The sequence below is a fragment of the Buteo buteo genome, chromosome 11, assembly GCF_964188355.1.
Source record: "Buteo buteo chromosome 11, bButBut1.hap1.1, whole genome shotgun sequence".
In the NCBI taxonomy this organism is placed as follows: Eukaryota; Metazoa; Chordata; class Aves; order Accipitriformes; family Accipitridae; genus Buteo; species Buteo buteo.
In genome coordinates, this window is record NC_134181.1 from 42,979,381 (window position 1) to 42,990,808 (window position 11,428).

The 11,428-nt window shown below is 42.9% G+C and overlaps 1 protein-coding gene across 4 annotated transcripts in view; it reads left to right on the plus strand.

Annotated features, from left to right (window-relative positions):
* The window catches only part of HORMAD2 (HORMA domain containing 2), a 30,870-nt gene that overhangs the window by 5,789 nt on the left and 13,653 nt on the right, over window positions 1-11,428 (plus strand). For 2 of the 4 annotated variants that reach the window (XM_075041913.1, XM_075041914.1), the window contains exons 3-10: window positions 1,254-1,329; window positions 2,674-2,764; window positions 3,597-3,741; window positions 4,910-4,973; window positions 5,998-6,034; window positions 7,325-7,345; window positions 8,080-8,106; window positions 9,489-9,556. In XM_075041913.1, the coding sequence (XP_074898014.1) occupies window positions 2,714-2,764; window positions 3,597-3,741; window positions 4,910-4,973; window positions 5,998-6,034; window positions 7,325-7,345; window positions 8,080-8,106; window positions 9,489-9,556 (413 nt within the window). In that variant the 5' untranslated portion in view covers window positions 1,254-1,329; window positions 2,674-2,713. Of the gene's footprint in view, window positions 1-1,253; window positions 1,330-2,673; window positions 2,830-3,475; window positions 3,497-3,596; window positions 3,742-4,909; window positions 4,974-5,997; window positions 6,035-7,324; window positions 7,346-8,079; window positions 8,107-9,488; window positions 9,557-11,428 lie in introns of those variants that run through there. The other 2 variants (XM_075041915.1, XM_075041916.1) reach the window with 2 other exon arrangements.

An 11,428-nucleotide genomic window follows, 5' to 3' on the forward strand; every position in this document is an offset into this window, starting at 1 on the left:
AATCGATCATGTCTTTGTCCCTCCCTCAGGGAGGAGATTTCCCACAGCTGTTGTCAACTGAACTAGGGAAAAGGTCTCTGGAAAGAGATCAGAAAGCAGTCTGGAAAAATACAAGTACTCAGAAAACACTGTGTCCTCCCCTGCGAGCCAGGCAAACCAGCCTAACTGGCTGACGTTTCCCGAGCTGGGGGAACCAGGGGCTGTGTTCCCACCAGCATCCCCCTGAATTGCTTGGGATGGTAACGGCGTAGAGGTGGGAAGGAAAAAATACATTTCTTCATCTGAAGGGTAACAAAATGCCTGGAAAGGGGAAGTAACGGTTTAGACGGGTTGTTTTGTAAATAAGATACTGGTGAAATAAGAGAATCCATCCTCCTTGCGTGGGTTGTGACGCTAGCTCCAAAATAATCTGCTGCTTATTAAGTCCCTGCTGTCTTTAATTTGAGTTGGGATGGTATTAAAAGTCTCCCTTTCCCTCGGGAAGTACCGGAATATTCTAAAGAACCTGTCTTCTGGCTTCGAGTCATTTAAAACCTGCACCTAACGTGGGGTGACACGCTGCTAATAAAACCGGTGTTTTACTTTAAAGCGATTTTAAACAGGTATGATGCCATACCACTGCCCACCGCCGTGCTGCTCTTCCTTCCCCGGGGTCACCTTGTTCTGCCCGAACTGGTGAGGTCCGGCATTAAACCCCCATGCAGGGCTGGGGAAAGGAGCCGGCTGCCCTCACACCAGCCCTCTGAAACACTCGCAGCCCCGGATTAGGGTGCTGGTGCCTCCGCCAGGTTTTTTTCAGCGGCACAAACCGTCCCCACCGACCCCTTCTCCTCAGCCGGGCCCGCCATGGCGGTGTGAGGCGGCTGCCCCCGGCCTGACCGGGGGTGAGGAGGAGAAGGAGGCCTCAGGGGACCTGGGAGAGGGACAGGACCCGGCTGGGCCTGAGCTTCGCCTCAAAACAACAGAAGCATTAAAAATAAAAAAAAAAAGACTTCTAAAACCACTTTTTTGGAGCCGCGGCGGCTGCTTTTTTTAGGGCCTGCTGTAGCCTCACCTCTCCTGAAAATCAGCCTGAAGGGGCAGGCGGTGTGTGGGCGCAGGGCTGAGGGGGCAAAGTCCCTGAGGAGGGGACGGGGGTTTCTGGGGTGCTTCTCCCAGTTAATACTGATCTCCTGATACTCGGTGTGATAAAGTGGGCGACCGGCGGGGCTGTGGAGAGCCAGGGCTCCTTCTTCCCCTTCTGTCTCTCATAGTCCGGGAGCTGGCACGGGTTTGGCCAACGCGAGGCCTTGGAGGATCGCACGTACCGAAACAACCGGGTCCGAGTGGGTAAGCTCAGCCTGGGTGATGTTTCCTTTGCGCAAGAAATGGTTTTCGAGTGTGGGAGGTTGTAGAAAACATGTTTTCTTATCTCTCTGGCTCACTTAAATCGGCTTTGTTTAGCTAATAGCCTCACACTGTAATAATGCTTTTGTCTGCTTTAATTGCATTCCAGTCCTGTTCACAGCGCTTAGCCAATCATGAGTAAAAAAACCCACTTTCCTAAAATATTTAACATATTAAAAATTTTGCAGGTGTATATTTGTTTAAATATACTTTTATAGCTCTAATCTGTCCTCATTACTAAATGAAGTGCTAAATTTAGCATAAAAGCTGTCAACATGTTCCAATCAACATGTCTTAATGACTGCCAACAAACGGAAGTGAGGCTTTCATGGAAAAAAGCTGAAAAGGTGCAAATGCAGAACAAGATTAGATCAATTGTGTTGATAGAAGTCCGCTGCTCACTGCATTAGGTCACGATTGAAATCAACCCACCGTGTTTATGCTATTATTTTAATTGTTAATAGAAATATTGACTAGCTGCGGACAAGGCAACGGTCCTCTGGGGACCTGTTTGTGGTGTTTCCTTTCATTAACGTCTCCCTGTTAGCAACTACATGTTGAGATCTCCCAGTGAGCCATTTTTCAAACCAGTTAACGCGTGCCTTGTTAATTCCATCTAATGGAAGTTTTTAATCAAGATGTCAGACAGTGCTAAATCAAGCACCTCACCAAAGTGCGAAACATGTAATGTCCACATTATTGCCTTTATCAATCAGCTTTCCATTCTTCTAAAAAGAATATTTTCCTCTTTAATCCAGGCTTGTCTAACAGGGCCCGCTTTCATTGAAACAATGTGGACTTCTCTCTCTCCTATTTTTTTTTTTTTTTTTCCTTTCAAGGTGTCCCAGAAGAATCATTCCTTTATTCCAGCCAGGATTGATGTTAGTGTATTTCCTGCCTACCCTTGCTAAAATATTGGCTGCTATTGGCAGACTTCCAGTTCTTTCACATTCCCCCTTCACACTTTTTAATGGTGGTAGGAATTAACATTTGTGGTTTGGAAGATGAGAAATGCATTTTGAAGTGGCACCAGCTGACACCAGGTACAGCTATGGCCCTGAATTTCAAATACTATTGATCATTTACCAGTGAATAGGGAGTTTTCTTGCTCTGCAGACTCTCAGACAGTGCCATGGAGTATCCTTGGTTTGCTTTGCTTTAGGCGTCCTGGCTGCCAATTAGCTTTCAGACCTGAATAAGCTGAAGAATCTTGTTCTCAGTTTAAGAAAGATGAGAAATAGCAATGACTGTGTATTTTCCAGATGTCTCACATCTTTTTTTTTTCAGGTTTTAATTAGAAGTGGAAGGCAGGTCTTTGAAGTATAGGATGGCTACTCATCAGCTTTTACAAACTAGGCAAAAGAAAAAGTCCTCTACGGTAAAGAACTTGAAATGTACTGACAATCTTAGCTCTCAGTTTTGGACCTGGCATGTCTGTGCCTGGTGAGGTGGGAACAATTTCTGTTGTCTGTGCTGTTCTTAGTTGGATTATTTCCAATTTAGTGAGTCCAGGAAGATACAGCATGGGGCTTTGACATGTATTTGACTAAATAAATGTAGGCTCATTAGGTGCACAGAGCCTTATTAGCAGGAAGAAAAGCAACGAACTAATGGAGTAACTAAATGTAGTATACTTTCCGCTGAGATTGTTCATGTTAAAATCAGTGTTTAGTACTTAAGTCCTCTCCAATCATAGACGTGTACTGTTTACAACTCTGCGTTAAAATCACTCTGAAAACTAGGTCTGCGTACAGCATTGACAGACTCAGTCTGCTGTCAGAACCACTGGTACAGCAGTGAATGCCACAGCAGCACTGGCACTTGTTTGACTCCACAATTAACTCTGTAGAGCTAAGCTGGCAGAAAACTATACACTTTTTTTTTTAGGGGTGGTTGTCTGTTAAGTGCAAGCATTGGTGCAGTGGAAGGGGTGGGAACATTCAGCCCTGGTAAAAGGGGAGGGAATGACCAACCAATGCAGTCTGTATCTGAGTAAATCATGTCAGATCTATTGATAACTACCCTTAAAACATTTAATCCCACCCATGTTAGACGTGAGTCTTCCCTGTGTAGTATGAAGACCAGAGAAATGCTAAAATTACATTTCTAAGTTACGCTCTTTTCCCACCTGTTTCCTAGAGTTGTTTCTAAATATAATCCCTGTGTTACACAAAAACGGTGCTATTTTTGGCTTTGCCCTTCTTTTTCAGGAAACAGTTTTATTCCCTGACAAAGTTGCTACTGAGCAGCAGTCTGTGGCGCTGGTGAAAAGACTTCTGGCCATCTCCGTATCCTGTATAACATACATGAGAGGGCTGTTCCCAGAGAGCTCTTACGGAACTCGCTGTTTAGATGGTAACACTTTCAATTTGTGCTGAATTCTTATTTCTACTTGCTATATTTTAGCTATTATCTCCCTTAGATGTTAGCTTCCAGCTGCTCACATATGCATGAGTTCAGTTTATTAGGAAGTTAGCTAACAGGCCTTCTCAAGTCTGGATGCAGGCAGTGCTTCTGCATCAGACAGAGAGCATAGACAACAACCTAGAGCTATTGGCAACTCATGGCTTTTCTGTTAATGTTTCTTTTGGTTTATAATCATTCCTCATTTGGTTTATAATCATTTACTATCAATCTGACATAACCACATGTTCTTGGGAAACAGAACTTGAACAAAAAAAAGAACTTTAAGAACCAAAGTCTTGTCATAGGATCACAAGAATGAGTGATGCTTTAATTCACTAACATCTTTATGTTCATTCAAGATGTGTTGGTAGGGTGTGAAATGTCTCCATACATTCCAATCTGTTCCCATGTTTTCACTTACTCAGTTGACCTGAAACATGGTCACATGTACTTGGTGGACTTGGTTGAGGGCACAGCCAAACTGGCTTTTGATCACCTAACCCTGAAAAGCCACTAGTCTTTCTAATCAAATGGCAGGTCTTTCAAGTGCCTTTTTGATCAGGAATATTAACATCTGGCCTGCTCATGCCTTTGAGGGCTCCTTGGTTGAATCCTGAGGTGGTATTAATTCACCTCTTCATTTGCAGGATGGGTTTCCTCTTGCCACTCTGAATGCCTGAAAACAGAGGTAGAAGGGACTGTGTGGACAAGCTCAACAGAAGTAGTTTATTCTGTGCACAGTCATTTATGTTGTAGGGAGGCTGCTGAAGTCTGAATGCAGAAGTGAAGGTGTTGTTAGGGAATGGTGGAATAGATGGGAGTGGAGAAGAGGAGGGAGGAGAGGACAGAAGCTGCTGGTGTTTTGAAATTAAGCCATAACGCTAGCACTTTTTCTGGGAGAGCCCAGAGCACCTGAGGAAAGCCTTGACATTTGAAAATGCAGCAATAAGCTTGTGTCAGCCCACCTGGGACTCAGTGGAAAACCAACATTTCCACTCAGGAAGGACCTCCAGATAACACATTTTATCCAAAAACGGGAGGGTGACTGGCTTAGTGCCACTGTTTGCCCAACAGCTGTGATAAGGATTGTAACTATGTGCTAAATCTGGTTTTGCAGACCTCTGTCTAAAAATTCTCCGAGAAGATAAAAGCTGTCTGGGATCATTGCAGATAGTCAAGTGGTAAGTGAGTAACAGTGAAACTAAGACAAGATTGTGCTGAATAGCAAGACATCTACCCCTCGCATTCTTCTTCTTCCTGAATTTGAAAATATTGTGCCCAGTAGTGTTATCGACTATGCCAGTGCAACTCCCACTGCCACAGCATGTGTGCTTGGCCCTGTGCGTAAGCAAGACAGAATTAGCTGACGAAGATCATGTGAGTTGAAGGTCTGTTGAAGTGTTGATTGTAGTGAGGTCGTGGTCAGGCCCCAGAGCACACGCAGGCAGCATAGGTATAGAGAGAGGGTGAGGGAAATAATGAGATTGATTCTTTTGTTGTTTAGTCTATTCTAATTTCACTTTTATAGGGATTCTTGTAGCTTGTTTTTTAGTATGTACAATATTTTATCTCCCTGGATATTGTGTGTCTAAGTACCCTACAGCTTTCTTTAGGATACATTTCAGAGTTGGCGTGTTCCCAACAAGCAGCGAGTCTGACTTTGATGTGCTAATGAGATACGTAGCTGCACATCCTTTGACTCAGAGTAAATATCTGACCATTGCTACCTCAAATAATATTTACTACTTTGAGAAAATCCATAGCTGTAAACTATGCATCAGATAACAAAAATTCACAAGACCAGACATGTCAGGCTGTGTTCAGATTGAAGTTTCAGCCAAGCTCTGTACAAGGCCGATGGGAAAAAGAGCCATCAGAGATCAAGCTGGGGAGCTAGAATAGAGCACTGAGCAGAGACCCACTCAGAGCTGGCCTTAGGCCTCGAATTCTGGTCTTTGTCAGGATTTAGGTGGGCTCCAGGCTGACAGGATGTGGCCCTAGAAGTATAAACAATGCACAAATGCAGAAGGGAGGACAGTGCCTTTATGATTGACCTGAAAAGGACTTTACAATCCCAAAATGTTGCTAGCTGTGTTGTCTTAATTCCAGAAAAAAATGCACTTTAAAGTGTATCTAATGAGTGTGTGTTTACAGATCAGGAGATAAATATTGCTGGTTAGTATTAACATGCTTTTTCCTTGGCAGGATTCAAGGTTGTTTTGATGCTTTGGAGAGACAGTATGTAAGTTTTTTCACATTTTTTAACGGAGTTTCCTATTTCTTCATAAAGTATGGACAAAACTATCTTTCCACTCCAGCTTTATATTTTGGTAGTGATCTTGCATGCACACAACACACATTTACAGCTGTGGGACAGGGGGAAGACCCTGCCCTGAGTATATACATGTGAGATCTGGGATTTTATTCCTTGAGCCCAAATACTGACTGCTGTTGCTCTCTAGGCTTGCCTGTATATGGTGTGTGAACTAATTTGCAGCCTGAAATGGATTTTCCTTAGTTCTGTGTTCTTCATTTGTGTTGTCTAATGTCTGGATAGAGACACTGCCAGTCAGAACTGAGGTCTTGATCTCCATGCCTGTTTTCCTGAGAGAGATTCTTCTGTGCTTCTGCTTTCCTTCATCTCCTTCCCTCTAGTCTTTTCCCTTCTTATCTTCTTTGACCCTCCTGGCTTTTCTCTGGGGTTCAGAATTTATTACTTTTTTTGGAAAGTAATTCATCAAGTAAGGCATATAACTGGTTCCAGGACAAAATCAGCTAGTAAGTAATCATATTCCTTGCTGATTCTCACATAAAACCAGCTCTGCACAGGAAAAAGCACCAACTGTTGTCATCTCTGTCGGCACTGTTCATCAAACCAGCTCTCATCTAGATCAGATGAAGTGGTGTTAGTTTCGGCACTGATGATCAGATGGGCTCTTAGACATCAATACAACTGTCAATGTGCATCAGATAATTCAAAATGTTTTGAACTTAGTTTATTGCTTGCTGACAGTTCTAGGAGGTATTTAGTCCTCTGCTATTTATGAGACACATAAATTAATTGTTATTTGACAAGGCTTGAGGAAGAAACAGAGATACTTAACGCATGTTCTAGGATTGTTTTCAAGAGTAGTCCCGTGTACATTTTCTTGCTGTGGGATAAATGAAATACCTTTGGGGAGTTTCATAGCAGAGAGCAAATATTAGTCTTCAGTAGGGATGGGTGCTCTTGTAAAAGAGTTTTAAATCGGCATAGCCTTTGGAGATTTGTTTAGAAAGTGTCCCAAGAGAGAAGTCTGAGCATGCAGTTGTTTTCTTAGGGAACTGCAAGTAAAGCCAAGCAAATTGGCCACTAGGTGTTGCTGATGCTGTGCTATGAAGAATCTGCATAGAGGTTTTTAACTCCTAGTTTGTTGAATGTATCTATTCCTTCACTGTATGTAGGTGGTTAGATTTTGATAGGTCTTTCTTTTCCTTTGCTCACTAAAGTTAGATTTTGATTTTGTGTTTTGTTTTGGTTTTCCCTCCTTAGTTACACATTGCTGTCCTCGCAGTAAGTAAACAGATACAAGGCATTTTTCTTCCCCCACCCTGCTTGAAAGATATAGGCCGTCAAAGTTGTGCCAACGTATTTGTGCCTTTTTAAGAGGAAGTCAAAATGCATGTGGCTTTTAATAGAGCGGTCACCTTTCCTAAATATGGTAAATATTCCCACGCAGGCTAGGAAGTTCATATTTTTCTCAGTATGTCAGACTTCCGACTGAGGCCTTGCATGCATCTTTAAACTCCTAGAAGTGCTTTTATGTGCTTCATATCATTGCTTCCTTTAAACTCTTGCCTCCACCCTTGGAAGCTGCTGTGTCTTCTCCATTTCCCCCTGAAGAAGAGTGCTCTTTATTAATCTGATCCTGGAGAAACCACACACTGGTGGTTACAAGGCAAGTCTTTTGCCCTGGTCCTCTGTAAAGCACCAAGAGCTATGCTATGCATCTATTCTGTGCAAAATCTGAGTAGTTAAATCTCAGGCATCAATAGTTGCCTGTGAAGGTTGGAATGGGAATTAACCTCATTCCTCCACAATTACACAGATGAGTGTCTTCTACCTGTCTTTGAAGTGGTAAGTATTGACTGCTGATAGAAGAGGGCTGTTTCTCCATTCCTTTCTCTGATCCCACGCTAAAGATAGTACAATCTCTGCTGTAAAGTGAAAATATCATTGTTCAGACACTTTTCACTGGTTCAAGTTATCCAAGGGGAGAATGCCCTCACTGTGCTTTCTTATAACAGATTTACACGAATCCCAAGGAACCGGAGGTAAGAAAGAGTCTTAATTAATCTTTGAGGCAACTGAAGGCATGGGTGAGTAGATCTGTATTCAGAGTGCACTTGTAGGCTTAAATTCTACCCTGACATAGCTGCTTGGTGACCCTGTTTCTCTTCTTCTGCCTTCACTCAAGAATGACAGCTCAGTGAGCTGGATTGTGATCAAACGCTCCTACCAGGCAGTCGGCTTTGGGCCCATCTAGGGCCTCAGGCAGGGATGTTAACAGGCACCTAATGGGCATGTTTGCAATTTTGTTTTTCTTGCCTGAAGAGAAGAAATGGGAAGTTCAAAATAATTCTTTTACAAACCATCTTTTTAACAGTAGTGTTGAGAAGAGAGCTGTTTTTTTCGTGCAGAGAGGTTTAGGACAGAAGTTATGAATCACTTCAGACCTGGGATGTATGTGTTGGATAGTGCCCGTCCTTATCCATTCAGTGTTCTCTGTTGTGTTTCTGTTTCGCTTACATCTAGCTGGTGAAGACAGACTGGGTGGTGCGATGTATGAGTGAGGTTCTGCATCCATGTTGTCTCCGCAGAGCAGATACAGAGAACGGCTGCAGAATCTTTGCTCACCTGATTACAGTTCTGCTGCGTCGCACCTCAGCATCTGGGGAGACAGCAAGAGATTAGTCCGTACCAAGGCTGGGATTTGTAAGGAAGGCTCAGAGTTAAGGGCTCAGCTGAGCTCCTACTAATTGACCTCATTGCCTCTGGAAAGAGTGAATTATAAGCATGGAATTGGACTACAATAGATCCTTTCTCATGTGGTGAAGTTGTCTGTTCTTCCTAATTATTTCATTCTCTAAAATCATAGCAAATCCTTTCCTTTCAAATGGAAAATCATCTAGTTTTTTAATGTCCCTCAGAAAACTCTGAGACCGGTGAAATTCAGCAACTTTTGCCCATGCAGTATTGTTTGTATTTCCTAGTAGGAAGAGTCCTTCAGGCCCTTGTCTCCGTACAGGACACTGGGCCAGGCTTTCTTGTGACACTGCATCACCCTTGAATCCTCACATTTTTCCTTTTAGTAAGGGAGGACATACATATGTACGTTGTGATGGTTGGCTGGCCCTGGTGCCTCGTTAGAGGTTTAGGCTGGGGAGTTAGGCCCACAGAGGAAGTGGAAGGAGGAAGCAGGAAGTTTGTCATTTTTTTGTGATTCTTTCAGTGTTAGGTAAGCTGTGGTGGTTAAGAAAATTAGCCAAAGCCCATGCAAGCAATAATAAAGTTAAAGCTGTCATCGTGTCATTAAATTAATGCTGTGCTCTGGCATAAAGTCATGAAAGGACACTGCTAGGTTCAGTGTGCACCTTTATACTTGTTATTGAAAGAGACCCGTTTCTTCTTTTCCCCTCTCTTGTTAAATGTCTAGACAGTGACTGAACTGTATCAATTCAAATTCAAGTACGAAAAGGAGGTGCCCCAGATGGACATCATCAGGTAATGGTTTGGTTTTATTTCTCAGAATTACACTGTGAAAACTGTGTTCTTGAAGCATTAAGAAGAAACTGCACTTTATGATTAGAGCATGTCTGAGTCGCTAAGCAGCTGTAAATATCATCAGAGTTGAGGACAGTTGCCCTACAGGATATGATCTGCTGAGCTGATGAGTAGAAATGCTGTCACGTAGCACAGTGAGGCACTTAAAGTGCACCAGAAGCAAGTTAAGGACAATTTATAGAAATGGTGCCTAATCAGGGTAACGATGCAGAAACCAGCAGCATTGTTGAGCTTGCTACTGTCTCAACTAATAGCTAGTGTTCTTCCACTTTCACAAGATAGCCTTTTTCGGGCTTGACCCCTTTCACCATGATCCTGCACCCACGATTTTTTTTCCTTGGGCATTTGCATACGTGTATTCTGCTTGAGCAGTCTTGCGTGGGTGACCAGAGAGAACTTTCGCTCATGATGCCTGAGTTGATACTGCAAAATGTGTGGCAGGAAGCAGCAGCTTTTTGCATCTTTTTGGCTCTCTCTGTCTGTTAGATATTTTAAAGCTGTGTTTAGTAGGCCATAATCCTGTGTAGTTTAAACTAAATACTATCAAAGGCCATTGGCTATAACCAAAGCAAAGAAAAAGTAATTAACCCATTTTTAGTTTGCTTCTGCAGTTGCCATTGTTGAAAGATGGATCTTTGGGCCTTGGAACCTGCCTGTACAGCAAGAGAGCTCTGCTGTCCCATATGCTCCTCAGGAAGCATCTCTGCGATGCTCATGTAGTGTACCATTTGCTGCTCTTTTGCTAAACACATCCAAATAATTTGTAGTACGTGGCAAAATGATTTTCTGTTGGGAAAATCTGAACTATGTCTGAGCCCAGAGTGTCCTGTTGACTGTACCCTCTGTTTCTGCTTTGAAGCTGCTGTCAGTTGTCCTCACAACACTGAGGGAAAGAGGACACCTTTGGGATCTGAAAGATAATAGATAGCTCTTGACTAGTTTGATTTTTTTAATCAGCCTTACTCAAATCAGTCATTAGTTGCTAGAAATAACAACAGTCCCCAAATGGAATGCAGCATCCCTTGGTGTCCATCGTACTGGCCAAGAAGAGGCTAAGTAATCTTGCTGTTGTGTTTATATCTGCTCTGTCAAAATCTTATTACTGCTCTGAGGCTTCAAAGCCCATGGCATCAGGTTCCTGGGCTCTGTTCTGTTTCCTCGGTGACTGACACTGCATGTACCTGCAGTCGTTAGTAAACTGAAGTTCTGGCATTGATCAAAGTGTTGTGTCATCTTTGCTATCAATCAGCTCCTTCAGCTGATAAAACTGCTTTTGCACACCTGCAAGGTTTATTGTCATGTTCCATGAGAGATGTTTTGTGGGTCTGCATCATTGTATCTGAGTGGTAAAGGGAAACTTTCTCCTAAATGGTCTCTGCCTTATTTTAGATGGATTTTGGAGGAATTCTTTGCCATGGATCCCAGTCCTTCAGAGAGGTTCAGTTCCTCAGCTTTTACCTTTTGACACATTCCTGCATCAAACCCACAATGTTACTCCCATACTGAACCAGTGTTTGACCTGTTAACTCCTATGGAAGTCTCATCTCTTTTTTGCTTATATTCTTTCCCCATACCATTTCTATTCTGCTAATCCCGAGACTTGTAAAGGTGATGTGTAAGAGAAGGCCAACTTTCTCTTTACACCACCTTAGGCATCGCCAGCATTTGTCCTCTCACTTGATGTGCATTTCTGAACATACAGGATTTAATCTAAATGGCACAGTGTGCTCAGCACAGAGTTTTGCTGTTGGCAGTTTGGAGCCTACCAAACCGTACCCTGCATACCCTGGGAATTGAAGCTGTTCAACAGCA